This window comes from Neolamprologus brichardi, chromosome 14 (assembly GCF_056152115.1).
Source record: "Neolamprologus brichardi isolate AB-2024 chromosome 14, ASM5615211v1, whole genome shotgun sequence".
NCBI classification, from domain to species: Eukaryota; Metazoa; Chordata; class Actinopteri; order Cichliformes; family Cichlidae; genus Neolamprologus; species Neolamprologus brichardi.
Genome location: NC_142117.1, coordinates 35,153,234 through 35,172,453, shown reverse-complemented (window position 1 = coordinate 35,172,453; position 19,220 = coordinate 35,153,234). Strand labels below are relative to the sequence as shown.

At 42.0% G+C, this 19,220-nt stretch overlaps 1 protein-coding gene across 2 annotated transcripts in view; it reads right to left on the bottom strand.

Moving 5' to 3' along the window:
* Positions 1–9,839: 9,839 nt before the first annotated feature.
* The window catches only part of pak4 (p21 protein (Cdc42/Rac)-activated kinase 4), a 42,503-nt gene continuing 33,122 nt past the window's right edge, over positions 9,840–19,220 (bottom strand). For both annotated transcript variants that reach the window (XM_087851227.1, XM_087851228.1), the window contains exons 9-11: positions 14,705–14,830; positions 14,484–14,618; positions 9,840–12,687 (exon numbers count right to left, since the gene is read on the bottom strand). In XM_087851227.1, coding sequence (XP_087707353.1) covers positions 12,532–12,687; positions 14,484–14,618; positions 14,705–14,830 — 417 coding nt within the window. In that variant the 3' untranslated portion in view covers positions 9,840–12,531. The remainder of the gene's footprint in view (positions 12,688–14,483; positions 14,619–14,704; positions 14,831–19,220) is intronic.

Below are 19,220 nucleotides of genomic sequence, written 5' to 3'. Positions count from 1 at the left end.
TGTTTTAAAACATCAAGATGGAAACGATGAAGACTTTCAAATTGAATCTTTATGACAGAGCTTCACTAACCACTATGTGACATCAACACTCATACAGTCATCTATTAGTGGAACTGTGAGTAACATTAGTAAGACAAGGGCGCAGGGTCAAAACAAGCAAACCACAGGTGAAGTGCTGGAACTTATTTGAAACCAGATGTTTTCACGATGATCAGAAACATGATTTCTCCTGCACGGGTAAAGCGGGGCTCTTTAATGACCAAATTAGACCACACTTCACAAATCCACCATCAGGTTGCTCTAAGGAGGGCTTCAAGCTAATGACTGAGGTTGTAAACCCACCAGGAAACTGTTTACTGGGGTCACAGATTACGAAAGCAGAAACTCGTCTCTAATCAGAGGAGTCGCCCCCTGCAGGTTAAAGTAACTTCACTTTTCAGGCCTCATCTTTTATAAAATGGGCTTTCTTGCACACAAATGTGTGTGTGAACAACCACATTTCAACTGAAGAGAGGAGCAGAATGAATACAGGAAGAAAAACAAGTATAACAAGTATCCAAATTCAGGTTTTTTTTATATACTTCAAAAACAACCTGGTTCCAAGTTTTAGGTAACCCATCCCAACAGGTACAGATGCACACTCATCTTGAATATAGCACAAGATCTAAACATACAAACAAGCAAACCCCTCACTTCTTTCCCATCTGTCTGAGGTTCACACGCCCACAGGGACCACAAACACAGCTGTCATTGTTTGGAGGAACCCACCCTTCAGTCTCACTGTTGACAGTAAAAGCGATGAGCCGCAGCCTGCAGAACACGGTGCCGGCGGGGCGAGTTGACGGAAATACTAAAAATAAAACAGCACTGACTCCCTGCATGCTGCACAAGAGATTTTTTTTATCAAGGTTTCATCTGGTGGCTGTATCAGCTCATCAGCAAACTCACAAGAAGTTTATCATGTGTCAGATTTTAGCCTCACTGTGGCAACATCTCTGCACTAATTGCATATCATCCATGTACGACTTCCTGCTTATAAACTGATGACTGTGACTGTGGCACACTCAGCAGCTCTGAAGGCAGAAATCAGGAAAATAAAACTGCTTTTTAAATACTAGGAGAAAATCCCGCACTTGACAGCAGGGAGGAAGAACTCCCTTTTCACAGGAAGTTGTTTGGATTGAAGTCTATAGAGTCTGCTATAGACAGTGTTGGGGAGTAACATGTACCGGTGTTACGTATTTAAAATACAAAATATGAGTAACTGTATTCCGTTACAGTTGCCGCTTAAATAGGTGATAATTAGAATACAGTTACTTTGTTGAAATAAATGGATTACACGGCGGTCTTTTCCTGTTTCATATGTTAGGCTATCCCCTCTCTAATTTTGGTAATTCCACCATTGCCGGAAATCCAAACAAAACACACAATAAGAGGCTCTGACCAGAAATCTGACTGTGCAATGCAAACTCCTTTTGCCAGCAACCAAGCTGCTCTCAGAGACAAAAGACTCCAGCTCCAATCTAAAGAAACATCTGGAAGTAAGCTCTTTTTAAACAGCTAACGTTAACCTATTGCAACTTCCTTGTTTTAGTTGTGGTAGCTACCTGGGTTATTTGCCACTTCAGTATCTTCAATGTACTATTGCTGTGATTTATTACTATTACTGAAGGCTGCATTACAACCTGCTAGCTGCAAATAATCATGTGCAGTTCTGAAAGCAGACAGAAAGAAACATATTACCGATACAGAAATAGTTTTAAATTCAAGATCACTGCAAAAAGTGCAGCCTTACCTAATGTCCACCCTACTGTTACTCACTTTATATTAAGATTTAAAAATCAAGTTGGTAATGCTTTCAGAACTGCACGTGATTATTTGCAGCTAGCAGGTTGTTAAATGGTAAATGGCCTGTATTTGTACAGCGCTTTACTTAGTCCCTATGGGCCCCAAAGCGCTTTACACTACACTCAGTCATCCACCCATTCACACACACATTCACACACTGGTGATGGCAGCTACATTGTAGCCACAGCTTCCCTGGGGCGCACTGACAGAGGCGAGGCCGCCGGACACTGGCGCCACCGGGCCCTCTGAGGTTGTTAATGCTATCCATCAAGTCTAAAAGTCTGCTAACAATGTTAGCTTGGTGGCGAGTAGCCTTCAGTAATAGTAATAAATCACACAGCAATAGTACATTCATGTAGTTGTAAAAAGCACGACAATATATCAAGTAATGGTCTGCTGAACCCAAACTGGGAGCTGGTTCCACCAGTGAGAGGTCTGACAGCTGAAGGCTCTGCCTCCCATTCTACTTGTGACAGCCCTCACAGTCTGTTTTGTTGGGTCATGTGACTTGTGGGCAGAGCAGATTAATTCCCAATTCAGGGTCTGCAGCCTTAAAGTACGCAGCCTTAACGGTCCACAAGGGCTGCGTACTCAAAGACCACTAAGGCCGGAAGTGCAAGGCTTGTGAAATGGGACGGTCTAGCCTCCGTCGCGCTGCCCAGGTTGCCTAGCAACCATGATACTAACAGCTGGAAACGTTTCATACAGCTTTGTTTGACAGAAATGAAGGAGAAAATCTTTTGTTCATTTGCTTGTTTGTTTCTACATGAGCTTTGATCATTCTCTGTAAGATTAAGCTCAGCTATTGAACAGCGTATATTTTAAAGTAAAGGCTTTAAAACCAAGTTAGTACAAACGTCACTAATGTCACATGACTTTGCTGACATGTGACCAACAGTAATGTTTTAATGATCTTCGTTATTAAACACTTGCACATAAATAAGTGACATAATATTCAGTACTTACTTAAAGTTTACTCTTCTTGCGCCCCTCATCTACCGCCACATCCTTAAAATTCAGGGAAATGAAGGACGCATATGAGGGCCGGTGTTGTGCCAAAAAGTGATTGTCTGCCAAAAACTGATTTCCGGTATTTGCCAAAAAGCGATTGCTCATATTTAAAGTGCTATAAGTAAGTTGTTGGGCTATAATATGTTAAACATATGTAAAATGCATCCCTTATGGATGACATAAAGTCATCTTGAGCCACAAACAACATTCTTGTAACAAGATAGAAGACGCAATCAGTTTTTGGCAGTGACTTTTATATAACCTTTATTTATGCAGTAAAAAAAAATCTCGTTAACATTAAAAATGTATTTTGTAAGAGTAAGTTGCCCAATAGGACAGCAGAAATGGCAGCAAATATTACAATAGTTCAGTAAAAATATTTTCAGTGGGGATAAAGGAGCGGATTGGTTACGCTATTGGTAAGTACAAGTTGTAAAGATACTTAAAAAACAGATCATTTTTTAATTCTTTATGTAACCCCTTTGTAAACCCTGTTCACTGAAGTCTATTTACGAACATACGTAAAGATGTTACACATAAAAAATACACAGAAACACTGGAAATCACTTTTTGGCAGACAATCACTTTTTGGCACAACACCGGATTTCGAGCAGCCTTCGTCGCGTCGCTGTGACGTAATCGACCTTAAAATGCGGCCTTTAAGGCTGCAGACCGTGAATTGGAATACAGCCAATGTGTTTGTATCTGAGCTGACCTGGTTTTTCTCGCTTCCTGCCTGATGGACTTCAGACTTTCTGCTCATATACGTCACCACTGATTCACTGATCCTTTCCACCGCTTGTCAATAAAACAGTTAATGCATATCTTCCTTGTGTGGACTTCCCCTTTAGTTGCAAGCTAAAGTCACTTGCAGGCACGTGCAGGGGGCTTTGGCACCAGCCCCTTTCCCTTTTTTACTTTGTTTTTTAAATTTGTGTGTGCATGTGGACTCCTGCCTGTGCCCTTCAACAATAACATTTAACTATTAATCACATTTTTGCTAAATAAAAGGATCTGGCTTGCATCAGTCACATGATTACGATTAACCAATGCCCCAAATATCTCAAAATGCTGATTTTACAGCAACAGAATTATTACATCTCTACAGTTTAAACATTTAATAAGCATTCTGCCTGCACAGAGTGGATAGTCAAACAAATCATCATCATAAATACATTATTTTGTCAATAAATACATTTTTATATTTATGATTTTATTTTTTAATTCTTATTACTTTATTATTATCGCACTACGAATAAATAATAAGGGAAGAATTCTGGATCACGGTTCTAAGCGCTGTCACCAATCTTTGCATTTCATTATTATCTCCTAACACCTGTTTAATCAGCTACCATCTCTCCTGTGGATTTAATGTCTACATCATGTCTATATCAACACAGGCCTGTCCTCCAGCACGATCAGCAGCAACATTGTACCCATCAGGTAAAACATAGGCTACGTTTGCTTTGCATTGTCCCCCACCTGAAGACAGTGATATAGTATGATGTGATTCGGGGTTGTTGTTCTTCAGCTTGGTTCTATGTGTCCCTGTTTAACTTTGAGCACCCGCCCCTTCAAACATCTCTGCACAGCCATGGCCACTTGTAACATATGTTTACAAACTATGAACCTATAATTAAGCCTGGAGTCTGAGAGCAAAGAGCTGCGTTAGGATAATGAGATCCTATCAGGCCTTTAAGATGCGAGGAGGAGTAGTTCAAACTCAAGTGGAGTGAAGGACGACTCAGGAACAGACGCTTACGTTTGTTATTGTTTAACTGCCACCACAGAGGTTAGGCACGAGAATGAGGAGCCAGCTTGACACACTAATTTAAATGTTTCAAATTCAGTTTACAGGTAACATATGTTTAGAAATGAGAATGTAACAAAAAACTTTTTACTGTCATGTTTGCTTATTTAGGTCATCGAGACCTCAGACGTGGCCAGAAGAGCCGCAAGCTGCTGTCATAGAGGAAGGGTTAAGCTGCACTGAGCCACATGCCAAACAAAGCATGAAGACGCCATCTTTAAAATTTCACCTCTCACCTGAATTCTGGTCCGTGTCTCTGTAATAACCTCTGATCTGTAACTGAGCCAAGCTCTGACTCGTGTTTGTTTTCCACCATGTAAACACATTTATGCACGAGCAACATTTCAAACACACCAGGCACACGAAGAAAGGAAATAAGAAACACACAGACTCTGTGGATCTTTTACAAAAACTGTATTTGCAAAAAAGTAAAATTTGCAGAGTAAAATCTATGTTTTTACAACACCAGTGACATTTACAAAAACGGTGCAGGTAGTCGCTCGCATGTCTGACAAAACAACACATCAACAAAATCAGATATTCAACAAGTCAGTGGAAATCTGAACAGTCAGTTACTCGTTCGCTGTGGAAACCAGAGGAAGGTCCTGCAGGAGTTTTCCCAAGAAGCAGGAAAACTTTTAAAAACGATGCCTCAAAGAAAGGCACTGAACCCTGAACCCTGTTAACAAAATGATCCACAGGACGTCTCTGACAGATCTGTAGGAAAATTGAAAGTTAGCAGCCCTGCTTCCTGGAAAAAAATCCTTTTGGACCGGACCTCTTCCCTGGCCCCATCAATCAATCATATGTCTGTGAGGAATGTCAGTGAGAGCTGTCACTTTAAGCATGTTTAAATGATGAAGACCCCTCAGATATGTGAGATGAGAAGAGGATAAAGCATCATGGAAGTGTCCTTCTCCCCCATCACCAGCGGTCCCAGCGTCAGAGTCAGTTGTCTGTCAAGTAGTGGCTGTAAATGTTAAGGCATGAAATCGCGACGTGTCTGCACACACAGCAGTACAATCTGGTCCACGGACACGTAGTTACGGCTACTTAAGCAACATCTGGCACACCAGATGAACAAGATTCACATTGATAAAGGACAGCTGATCAAACGGGGGTGATACAAAAAACAGAGCGTCTTTACAACACGACAAAAAACTGTCACCAGACTAAAAGGGACTCGATCTGACCCGGGATCAGGGCCGCTGTTTGGGACAATTAAAAAAACAAAACAAAAGAAACTCCACACACAACAGAAAGGAAAACTTAAAAACAGCTATGAACAGACTCCTGCGCACTAACATCCAAAAACATATTTAATTTACTTGCAATGTTTCATATTAGACCTTCATCGTGGACGTTTCTGTTCGACTCACGAACCAGACGTTTCTACTGCAAGAAAAACACGTGAAACATTTGCAGAACAAAGTTAAAAATTACGAGACTGAAGACGTTGGTCTCGTGTGTGCCAGTTTCTCTGTGCATCGCAGTGACCGAAGTGACCGATTCAACCGGAAAGCACGAACTAAAGCAAATCTAGGTTAAGGTGTCAGTGAGCCACAAAATTCAAACCTCTCACAGGTGACCTGAACACGTTCTGCTCCCCGACAGCTGCCGTCTCTCACAGCTGGACACTGACTTCTTGTTGAGCTGAAGAATTTCTTTTGGTTGTGTTAAACAAACACGTTTCTCAGTGTTGGGAGAATCTTGTTTTTGCATCAATTCATTTAATCAATATTTTTAAATTAATATTTACATTTAATCTTCTTCACTACAGTTTGATGCTGATGTCGCCTCCTGCACTCGCTGGAATGAGCGCACGTGTGGAGCAGCGACTCATCCATCATCTCAAAACAAGAGGAAACGATTCTGACTGCTGCTTTTGTTTTTCAGTTTTTTATCATTGATGAAAGTGTGTGAAAGGCACGATGAAGCGTGGAGGACGGGCAGGCGAGACATTTTACACAGAAAAACAGACTGGAGGCGTTATGAAGAAGGAGAAGGAGAAATGAGGGCAGAAGCTACGACCGTGTACAGCTTTTGTGGTTCAGCGGATCCACGCTTGGTCACGGGTTTTGGCTGAACAGGTGAACGAGGCTCTCCTGCTGGGGAAGCCTCCTGGATGTCCTCCAGGAAGATGATAGCCTACACTGTTCTTCCAGAGAAACCCTAGGAGGCATTGGAAGAGCAAGCAAACAGCCAGGGTTTAAACCCATGACCTTCTGATGTGTTAAAAGCTGAGCCGGCCCGGTGCCTGATCCACAGAGACCCCAAAGAACTGCTGCCATACATGCAGTCCTACTCTAAATCGATATAAAAGCTTCTATTTCCACTGGCTATCTGAAAAAAAAGCCTCCTGCCCAGACAGACCAGAGCTGCCCAGTATGAGGGACGAGGTTTAAGTGGTTTTAATGGTGTGGCTGATGTGGCTTCAAAACAATTAAGAGTTGGACTCTTATTCTGCTTTTCCAGTGCCCCCAGTATGATCCAGTCATTTTAACCAGCAACTTATAACAGATTAATAAAGTTCAGCAGGAAACACAGCCAATAAAAACCCAACAAGAAGCAGCAGCATTAGCAGGAGGCCAGTCTTCGTGTTAATCAGTGTGAAAACGTGCAGTTTAAAGCTGAATTTAGAGGCTGATGTGGGATCGATAATCAAAACCGACACAAAACAGAGAACAGCGAAGTTCAGAGTGTTTCAATCACTAAATAAAGATCGTCATCCAGTCCGACATTTCATTCGCCTTTTGCGCTCGATGACTCACTACCAGCCTGCTCCACTTTTCACCACAACATCCAGATGATAATTTACAGCCTGGGAAGCTGCCAAGAAGACAAAGTACAAAACGCCTGCGAGACGTTTCAACTGAGCGGATGCTTCTGAAGAGGAGGAAAAAAAAAAAGAGCGGCAGGGACGAGGTTTACAATTAACCTACGTTCATCCTGTGGTAGCAGAAAAACATGCAGATGAAACCCGGGCATGGAAAGTATCGTAACGCACGTTTTCATGGGGTGGAAATTATTCTTTTTCCGCCTCCACTTTTATGAAAAACTGCAGGAAGGCATGGGCAGATCAGTGCTGAGCTCCTGAAGCTAAAAATTCAACACGTTATTACACGATCAGAGGTTAAAGCGGCTGAAAGAAAGCTTTTCCCCGAGGTTAAGGTGGCGCCTAACGGAGTCTGCATCTTCAATGTAACCACAGAAGAAAAACCGTGAAACTGTGCGGGGTGATGCTGCTCTCACAATCCTTCAGCCTGCATCATGAAAGCAGGGTCGGTTCTGCTTTCCTTGATATTAAACCTGCAGAAATTCCAGGTTTTAGCCTGTGCCAAAGAAAACCAGGGTGTCATTAACACAGGCGTACTGTTTTTGTTTATGAAATGGTCTTAAGTAAGCTGAAATCAATTTTCTACCAGAGAAGGCAACACAGACCCTGCTGACATGTTCTCACGTGCATAAACGCTCGTTTTAAGACTGGAAAAATCCCTGAAAACGAGGCCGAAGTTTCAAATATCGAGCAGCTGCTTCCAAACATGTTTTGACCTCCAACCAAAGGAAAATCACCAGGGTTGTGTAAGCTGTTGTTTTTGTTTGTTTTTTTAAAGCTGGGGTTTGTTAAAGATCGCTCCCTGACCCAAACCACAGAGACCAGTTACACTGGACCTCATTAAGGAGTTGCACACGTCAGCATCAGTGCGGAGGCTCTACTGGTCTGCCGCCTGGACACCAGGAGCAGGTTGTCTTCTTTTATTTTTGTTATTGGCAAACAGAATAAAGGCTCACTGATGTCACATCTGATAACCACAGAAGCAATCCAGTGTCAAAAACAAAGCTTTACACCTGCGTTCTTCTAAATGTCCAAAAGGGGGCAGCTACTCTGTATAGAGGTCTTTTTTTGTAAATATTTCATTTTTAGAGTCAGATGCTGATTATCCAGTTTATGCACAGTCAGACACATCTTTTATATACAGTCTATCGCTAAAAAAAAGGGAAGGTGTGTATAATTTAAAACTATTTTTTCACTGAGCAGTCAAATAGTCATCCAAACTGTCACATCTGTTCCCGTTTCTCACCCTATTAAAGTGGGACAGCCTCGAACACTGAGCTGGACAGTGAATGAAATGGATGGGTCAACAATTATTCTTAATCAGAAGTTAGTTGGGTTAAAGGGGGTGGAGTTAAAACAGCTCTTCTCAGATGTGTTATTTTGGACTTGCAAAATACTCCAGCAGTCCTGCGCAGCTGGAAAAGAGGGTGTCATTTTAACCATCTTCAAACCGCAGCTCTGCAGAAATGATAAACAATGTTAGGAAACAATGAGCTTGAACTAAAACCTACTTCCTGCTTCGACGTGCTTCTACTCTGTGCTGCTGCTCTTTGTACAAAGCTTCAAATATGTCAGTTAGACAGCTGCTGTGTCAGCATGGTTAACAATACATTTATGTCAAGTACAGTAAATGTGCTAAAGGCCACCCAATCACACACCTCCAGGAGTGTTTCCAAAAAGCAGAAGGCACCTGTAAGTGTGCTACATGTTTCTCTGTGTCCATCGATTGGAAGTATTCTGGGTTGGCAGTTTATAAAAAGCCACCTGACCGAGTTCTGGTCGGATGTGGAGGCTGAACTGGAAGACAAAGGAGGAATGGAAACAGGCCGAGATAGGAATGCGTCTGCAGGTTGTTTGTCTCCCTGCAGGGAGCTGGATCACAGCAGAAACAGCTTTCCTTCCTAAGAACGACTGCTCACAGTCACACACTGCGCAGATCTCAGACGGGTAGTTAAGTCTGAGAATGTCAGCCTGACCCCCTCAGAATCAGCTGACTGCTTTTTTACACCAACTTCAGTTTATGGAATGAAGCTGTGCAACATTTTACCTTCATACTTTCAGAGTTACAGCCCCTAACGGAGGCTTGCTCTTCGTGAAAAGTGCAAAGTTTTGTACTCTTGATGGTCTGTGACGAAAAAGTTTTCACAGCATGAAGACAAAATTCTGCACGGCTTCATGAAATATACTAAAGTTATTGTACATGAAGAAAAATCAGCTGATTCTGAGCAGGTCAGGCGGGAAGAACGGAAGTTTTCATGGAATGACTTCTGTTTTCTGATCTTAGGATTGCCAGGGCAGAAGCACCCCCCCCCCCCCCCCCCCCCAAAAAAAAAAAAAAAAAAAAATCAAACTGAACTATTATAAGTAGTTTTCATTTATTAGTTTATATCTTTATTTATTTTAAAATTCTTCGGTTAAAATCAGTTTCCTGAGTGGTCTGCATGTTTCACTTTCTGTAATGTGGTCGTGCAGACAGCCCAATCCTCGGGTTACTTTGATATTTCACTGAAACTAAAGAAATCTCGATTTTTTCATATTTAGGTTTTAGTTTATTTTTACCAAACTGTGATACTGTCAGTCGATTTCAGCCACCTAAGGAGGAACTTGGGACTTGAGTCGTCATCATTTGGTAACGGTTATGATTTCTATGAGCTGCAAGAAAATTAAAAGAGGAAGGGCAGGCCGAAAAAAAAAAAAAAAAAAAAAAATCACATTTCCATATTCTTCTTCTACCCATCAGAGCTCTTTACCCTTTTAGATTGTTTTGGTGCGAGTTGTGCAGGTTTGGAGAACATGGATCTAGAAAATTGTGGAACTAAATAGTCCTGAAAGCACGATAAGCTCAACAAAAGTGGCCTGATACAAAAATGCATGCAGGAACTATTTTCTCTCAACCAAACCACATCTGAAAGCGTATCATTCTCCAGGAGGAAGTGTAAGCGGCCCGTGTCGAGAGGCTAATGGTCGTGCACCAGCAGAGCTTGCAGGTCCACATTTACATATTGAAACTTGTACTGTTACCAGGGAGTGGTGCCAAAAAATATGGTAAACTCTGTGCTGTTGTTGGTCCAACAGCTGACTGTTTTTAGGTGACAGAAGTCAAAACACACCCCCTCTCTTTCTTCTCTGTCGCTAAACCGAGTGTTAAAAAGAATGAAAACTTTCCACTTTCGTCAGTTTCTTTTGGTTGCATTTCTTCCTCTTTGCGATGAACTTTATTGCTGTTCTCTTCTCTTGCTGTGCCAGATTATCAACCAATCAGCATCTGACCCAACCCCGTTGGCTTTTTAGAGGGCCGCAAACACTCCAAAGCATGTGTGCTGGTTGAATTTGCACAGTTCCTCTCTGTGCAGCCAAAGAGCTGAATAAACAGACGCTGCACCACAACATTAATGTCCTCCCTCTCGGCTGAGCTGTAACGATAGCAGGCCACATGCTTCTATTCACTGGAAAAAAAACAGTTCCCCCATGAAACAAACTGTTCGTTTGAGTAACCGGGTAAAATGATGGCAAGCTCTGCAGCACTTTAATAACCATTTAGTTGAATTATATTAAAGCAAAGGCTGACATCTCCAAAACTGCACAACTCGCACCAAAATGATCCAGATGCATAAGTAGCAAAACAGTCCAGAGGAAAAATGAACAAGCCTGATTTTGGTAATCTGTCCCTTAAAGGGTAAATCTGGGCCTCAGGTCTCGTGCTTCCTTTAGTTTTAAACATCTCTACATTATTAGCAGCTGGAAGCAGATTTTCACATGAGTGTTAAATCTCCAACAGACACTCTCTCTGCTGGAGCGTGAGCAGCACAGCTCATCGACAACGAAGCTGCTTTTCTTAATCATGGCTGACACTTTGTGAGGTGGAGTAGTGTTAACATCGTCCTATAAATAAAAGACTCCTCGTATTATCTTATTTCAGAGTGGACTCAAAGTGGCAATCAAACACGAAACGAGCGGAGGAACAATGTCAGCAGCTGGAAACTTTGGACAAAGACGTGAAAGGACCACAGAATAAAAACAGCTCAGCGACGGGCCAACGAGCAGCAAGTCAGGCTCGTTTTCTAGTTTGTCGAGTGAGCGTTGAGTGTTTAAACCCTACTGTTCTAAAAACACGAGTGAAAATCAACCAAACCCAGGGGGTGACTCAGACACTCAGACCCAGGTTTAAGGGGCTGTGTGTGCTGTGTGTGGTCTTTCTCTACAAAACAAAATAAATCTGGGAGTGCAGCTTCTATCTCTCATCAACAGTGCTTAAGAAAAGAAATCATCACATCTCACTCTAAAATAAACCAGGAAACACTTTACAACAACAATAAAACAATCACAAAACAGAGATAGTATAACATCACAAGTGATATAGCTCTCTATGTTCATTGTACTTCAGGAGAAAAGAAGAAGAAAATTCATCTGAAACCACGACTCCAGTGTTTACTTTTTCACTTAGTGTACGTTTGCTTGTTTACGACAGGAAATTAGTGTTTTTAAGGCTACAGAATAAAGTCGGAGCCACAAGATTTCCTCTCTCAGTAGTAAGTTCTGGCTGTGATGAGGACAGTCTCCGAATGCAGGAAAAAAAACGAAAGAAAGAAAAATAGGCTTACAGATTGTCCAATAGTGATGTTAAAAATCAGCCAATGGGCTCTCGGCTCCTTCAAAGCATCAGACTGGTGTGCAAAACCTCACCTTCACACCTCAAATCCAGGTAAGGGCCACAGATAGGAGAAAAAAAAGATCCACAGTTCTTAATCTTTCCAGGTGAGGCTCTTCAGGTAAAAGTGTTTGCAGGAGGCTCCTCTGCTGCTCACACACACATGTATGAAACACACACACACACACACACTCCACCTTATTGCCTCTGTTTGTTTTAGGGAATTCACTCTCGCAGTTCAGTGACTCACAGAGGATACTCCTGCACACCCTGTTTTCACGTCTCCTGTCTGTGACCTCCGAGGGTCACTCCTGTGTGTGCAGGAGTATCCTGTAACACCATCTCCAGAGTCCAGGCGTCTTAGTGGCGCGTCTTATCTCACTTCATCCTGTTCTGCCGCATCAAAGGCACGATGCAGGACGGCGGCCCCCCCTTCGACAGGAACGGGTGCTTGAGAAGCTCGCTGGCGGTGGCCCTCTGAGCCGGGTCTCGCACTAACATCCGGTCCAGGAAGCTTTTGAGCAGAGGGGAGACCTGGGAGAAAAGAGACATCCAGGTGTTACTGATGCTAGAGTTAAGACTTTAATTGCTTGATGCCAAAACATCCAGCTGTTAATCTAACAACCAATCAGATGCTTCATTTAACCACATTGGTTAGTTACTCACAGTTTACTTGTTTTGTTAAAACATGAATAAAAGTTGAAGCTTGCACTTTATGTTTACTGATTGTGTTTAGATGCCGATGAAGTTACAAGCCGCCAAAGGCAGGAAAAACACTGTTACAAGCCAACGACTCAAATATTTTAGTTCAAAAACAGTCTCAAACTGTTTTATGTCCCTGAGAGCAGACATGCCTGATACAGTCATCTCAGGCACATGGAAGCTGCACAGAAGCTGACTGAAGAAGTCACTTGGATGAGTGACGAAACGTTTCTCCCACTGAAAACGCTACTTCCAGACGAACAGAAGCAACTTTTGGGGACTCTTTAGTTCAGGTGGCATCAGCACCAGGACCTGAGCCAGGCCACAGATAACTTCTGTCATTGTTGCTTGATGACACAAAGTAGAAATCAAAGTTGCAGATTACTGAACACTCCTTTCACCTTGCATGTCATTTCGCTCATGCAACATTAAAATAAGGACAAATTATAATCACACCTGTGCTAGCAGTGGCCATAAACACCACCACTCCATTCTTCCTCTTGTGGAAGCAGAAGTTCTGCTTTCATATAAAACTAAAATACATTTCTGTGCTTTTGATTGTGTTTCTGTCACTAAGGGGAAACTGCAACACTAAATTCTGCCAACTCAACTGTGTTTCATACAAAGGCTGGTTTTATTAACCCTTTAAGACCTACCATAGAACCAAGTCCGCCAGAGCTTATATTATATTTTTACATGCTGTGGAGCCATTTTTGGGAGCATTTCAAGTTGCTATACATCAATACAACCATTACAGCCTAGATTTTAATAATATGTCTGCATTAAGTGCATAGTAATTACATAAATTGCAAAAAAGTGCAATAAACTACAAAAAAATTGAGAATCGTTTTTGCTTTTTTAACATATATTTCTAGTTAGAGAAATTTAAGAGGCTTATCCCTCAAAACTGTAAATACAAAAAAGTTGCACAAAATAGTTTCCCACCACAGGAAATTTATTTTGTGTGTCTTCATAGTTTTATTTTTGAAATACACCAATTTTTATATACTGCAGGAAAAACGAAAATAAATATTATAGTGCAAATTTGCAAAAAAGCAGCATATGCATCAAAATAAACTATTTCCAGCAGTGCGATATGAGTCCTAAGCATCCCAGAAATGACACAGAAAGTCATAAAGTCAAACATAACTTTTAAAAACACCAGTATAGGCTCATTGAGGCCCGGACGGTAAAAAAACTAAATTTCCGCAAAAATGGCGTCACTTCCGGTTTCGGGCAGGTAATGGCGGACAAGCGATAGTTCGCGCTGATGTCTAATCCAACGTAGGAAGTGTTACGAACAGCTGATCGGATCAGCAAAGCGTGTTTCTGGAATATTATGTTTTTGTTGCTGCAAGCGCTTTTTATGCAGTTTTTGCAAAGCTATATGTGGAAGGAAACTGTGACCGAGGACAAGCTGATGGCATAAGATGTAAGTACAACTCCTCCGGTTTCATATGCAAAAAAATTTATTGCGCTAGCTGACGTGGTTGCAGAGCTACCGGGATTTAAAAATAGTTACGCAAAACAGAGCGTGCTGCTCTGACCGGCTTTAAAGGGTTAAAAGCTGATCTGTCTGGTTTATTTCTGGTGTTTTCAGCTTATCGCCCTTTCTTCTGTTGCTCTACCTTGTGCAGATTCTTCAGTTTGGGTGGCAGGTTGTCTCGAATCATTTTCATGGCTTTGAGTGGCGGCTCATTGAAGTACGGTGGCTCCCCATCCACCATCTCTATGACCATGATACCCAGAGACCAGATATCCACCTGGACACAGAGAGGAGAGACCATCAGTGAGGGGTGGAGACAAAAACACAGGTTTATCCTGACAGACAACACAGCCTGAGTGTTACCTCTGGTCCGTAAGGTAATCTGGATATGAGCTCTGGTGCCATCCAGTATGGAGTTCCAACCAGAGACTTCCTTCTCTGCACTTCCTTAGACACCTGTGCACAGAAACCAAAGTCGGACAGCTTCACCTGCAGATGGAGAGGAAGGAGGAGAAGACGACAAGAAGAAACAGGAACATTATTGTTAACACCAAACATTTTTCCGCAGCTTTTCTCAAACAGACTTTACTTGAGCGAGCAGCTCGTGCTCATTGAGTCTCATTTGTGGACAGTCCCCAAAGCTCTTATTTTGAACGCTCTGTTGTTGCTAAACAGCTAGTTCCAGCACTTCCTGTGTCATGTTTCCCCACCTAGTGACTTGATATCATTCACTCACCCTACAGTGAGAGTGTAAACTGTATATAAAAGATGAATGAAGTCTGATGTTCTCCACACAATCTGACCAAAGAAGGGATGATACTGAGCCAATGATGATACCCTGGTTCATCCCTCATGTTCACGCAGTTCAATAAAAACTAACAAATAAGAGTTGAAAGTGAATTTGGAAGTGACTTTAAGCTCAGCTGGTCTGAAGTTCCCCAAGTGTGTGTGTGCAATTATTCATTCATTTGTTTAGATAAGTGTGGGTGTACTTTCCTGCCTGCATGATGCACTCATATACAATCTGATTCTGTGTAAAACACCGTTTGGATACTAGATAATAGACTCCTGGTGACAGAGCCAGAAATGTTATCGGTTTACTGTTTCAGCCGCATAAAAATAAACATTCACACAGTTTATCTGATGAACCACACATGACCTCATGTCAGTCAGGCATCGCTGCCATCCACACCTCTTTCTGAGAAAGTTTTTGCATGGCTGCATACTCAGACACTGAGCCTTGTGCTGAGTGTCTGCCACAGTGCTGGCTGCTGGGTTCAGATTGCTCATAAAGAGAAATGAAACGGCCTGTTAGGAGAAGTGGTTCACACTGCACATGTGTGAACACCACCATACACAGACATGAACACGATGGTCACCGAGCTCCACGTCCAGCAGACGATACAGCACAACCCAGAACAAAAACCCGCTGCCTGACCTTACTTTAGGAGGATGAAACCATCACACAAATGCAGCGCTCAGCACGCAGATGCATTCAGACACAACAAACACTCTCGCCCCTCTGCCGAGAAACGCTTCTTGCTTGGCTGATTCTGCTTCCCCTGCCAGGCCAAACCACAAGCAGCAAGTAAAACCCAGCCCAGCACCAAAACACCACAGCTGCCAACAGGAAGCGCTCCGTGAGAGAACGAGACCACCCAGAGAACTTCAAACTACGGTTTTCAAATAAGCAGACCGCTACTTCCCCCAGAGCCTGCATGCACATCAGTGCTTCATGTTTTATTGTAACTCGTTTAGGTTCATTCAGGGTGCTAACAGATGACACTCTGACTTGATTTTTATTATTTACTGAAACTTTAACTACTAATACAGATACTGGAAATAAAATGACTGCATAGCTAATCACTAGGATGGAGCAAGACATCCTCTGAGTACATTTCCTCTGCTTACAACAGGGAAATGTACTCCTTAGACATGCCACGTTAGACTCATGTTAACCCGAGCCATGTTTTTAACTATGAGGCTGGTTTACAGGCAATAAAACGATGAGAATTTATTTATTTTTGGTTATACTCTTAAACTTGTTTCCTCTAAGAAGGTTGTGGGGGTTTATACTGTTTATTATTACACTGATAAAGAAAAATATTCTTAATTCAATTCAATTCAATTTTATTTATATAGCGCCAAATCACAACAAAAGTCGCCTCAAGGCGCTTCATAGATACAGAGAAAAACCCAACAATCATATGACCCCCTATGAGCAAGCACTTTGGCGACAGTGGGAAGGAAAAACTCCCTTTTAACAGGAAGAAACCTCCAGCAGAACCAGGCTCAGGGAGGGGCGGGGCCATCTGCTGTGACCGGTTGGGGTGAGAGAAGGAAGACAGGATAAAAGACATGCTGTGGAAGAGAGACAGAGGTTAATAACAGATATGATTCAATGCAGAGAGGTCTATTAACACATAGTGAGTGAGAAAGGTGACTGGAAAGGAAAAACTCAATGCATCATGGGAATCCCCCGGCAGCCTACGTCTATTGCAGCATAACTAAGGGAGGATTCAGGGTCACCTGGTCCAGCCCTAACTATATGCTTTAGCAAAAAGGAAAATCATTTAGAGGACCGGCCACCCTTCATACATTTGCAGTCTTTAGACATGTATGGAAGTTATGCTTTCAGTTTTAGTGCTGTATGGGTGAGTGTTTTATATAGTTGAGTTTCAACAGCATTCAGTATTTAGACTAATAAGATTTGTCAGATGGTGATGATGAGTTGTGTGGGTGTTAAACTTTTTGCATTCAAGTGATGTAAATTTCCTCATCAGACATTGAGCACAAGGCTGCATGCAAACATCTGCGTGTCCGCCAGTATTTTGGGACCATGAGGACTTCAACACGAACCCTACAGATGGACTCCAAGTCTACTTGGAAAAAAGGAGAATAGGAATGACTCATCTGTGGAGTCCATCTGTGTCAGTAAGCAAATATAATCCCTCCCTTAGAGCCTTTTTCCTCCAAAGATGAAATTTAAATAATATTAATAATAATAAACTAACACTTTGTGTTTGTAGAATCTGCAGTGTTTGAAAAACTAGCCAACACATCATACAATAAATAAATTAAACAATCTGAAGGTCAGAGCTACCAAAACACTACTGGAGACATTACAATAGAAACATTTCTGCCACATTAACGCTCGTTTACTCATTTTATTCTACTGCAGCAAACTGTGGACACAGAGTCTCACAGGAAGATTAAACAGAGCTGGCAGGTGCTTTATCTGTCTCACGACAGAGTAGACAAAGCGCTTTGGTGTCACTGCAGACAAACGCTTGGTCATGCATAGATCTGGAGGCCGAGGGGATGGCGAAACCACAGCTCATAAAGACATCAACCCACAAGCATTCATCAGATGTGATCAAGCGCAAAGTGGTTTATGCAGAAGCATCAAATGTGTGACTTGCACAGCAAGTGCGCTCTCGGAAGAGGCTCAGCAAAGACCTCCGTCTGTGTATAATATATACGCACTACACTGTATAAGCAGGTTTCCTCTCATTGGAATTTATTCTAATTATTAAACGTGAATTAAGAAGTGGCGGGCCAACTCGGCCCTGCAGGGCTGAAGAGTTACAGTGAAACGTGTGGTCTTGATTGCAGCTTTAACAGCTGTTACAGACAGCCAAGCATCCGTGATCTGAATCTGCACTTTCTGACTAAAGGGGTGTGAATTTAGATCAAAGATGATTATGAGGTCATGAAAAAAAGGAAAGATGGCAAACTGCTGAGCTCCAGTTTAATAATTTACTGTATAATAAGGCAAATGGTTGTTCTGTGCTGATGAGCTATTAACTGAGACGTGAGCAGGATTACAAACAAAACCACCAAACGACGATGATCACAATGCCAGGAGAAACTGCAGGTGTAACGACGCCAGAAATACACGGCAGCCGCTTCTCTACAGGAACAGCACAAAAAACCTTTCTGATGAGGAACTGATTTCATCGTACACAATATAGAGCCTCGTCTTCTACGAAGAAATGTGTGTGGATTTCTGCAGAATTTTGTTTTTCATGATGTGATGAGAGAGCTACAACACACACAGGGAACGCATTCAGCATCACGGTTACATCAACTGATCCTATGTGAGAAAATTCTGGCAGCAGTGATATTAAAACATTAAGTCAGCAAAACCTGCAGAGTTCTTCAGTTTTAGAGGCACAGTTCGTGTGTGTGTGTGTGTGTGCGTGCGCACTATGACACACCAGAGGATGAGTTCCTTTTTTTATTGGTTTAACTGTGGTTTCATCTTCTGTAGAAAGTAGAAACTTGCTTGTCACCAGGCAGGAAGCGACTGGGCATCTGTCTCAGATGCAGCAGTGGTTAAGAGGCATCTGGTTCCTTTTTCTAGCTGCCATTTTATTTTAACTCATGCAAGAAGTGGGCTTGGTTTTGTCAGTGGCTGCAGTGCATCCTGCAGAGTTTGTGCACCTCGAGAAATAAAATTTAAGTAGAAGAGATAAAGCTGCACCACTACGAGCGCATGCCATAGTCCTTTCTCACAGCAGACAGCGTGATGCGCTACAGCAGAAAAAACCTCTGATATTGCTATTAATATTAGTGGTTAGTGCCTTCTGCTTAAGTAATGGTTTACTGGGAAACCCCCACCCTCACATTTAAATAGAAAAGAGTCATACTTCAACCTTACTCACTGTATAACTAGCTAATTATTAATAATTTTAAAATTAAAACTAAGAATAAAAAGGAGAGTCAGCGTTTTTGTTAAAGGAAAGGAAATTATTACATAAAAGTGATTTACATGGATATGAAAACAGGCCTGGGTTGAAATTTCTTCTCTTCCCTTGTTTGAAGTGTTTGAAAACTCCTCGTATTTGACATTTCAGGGTCATCTCTACATCTGCCT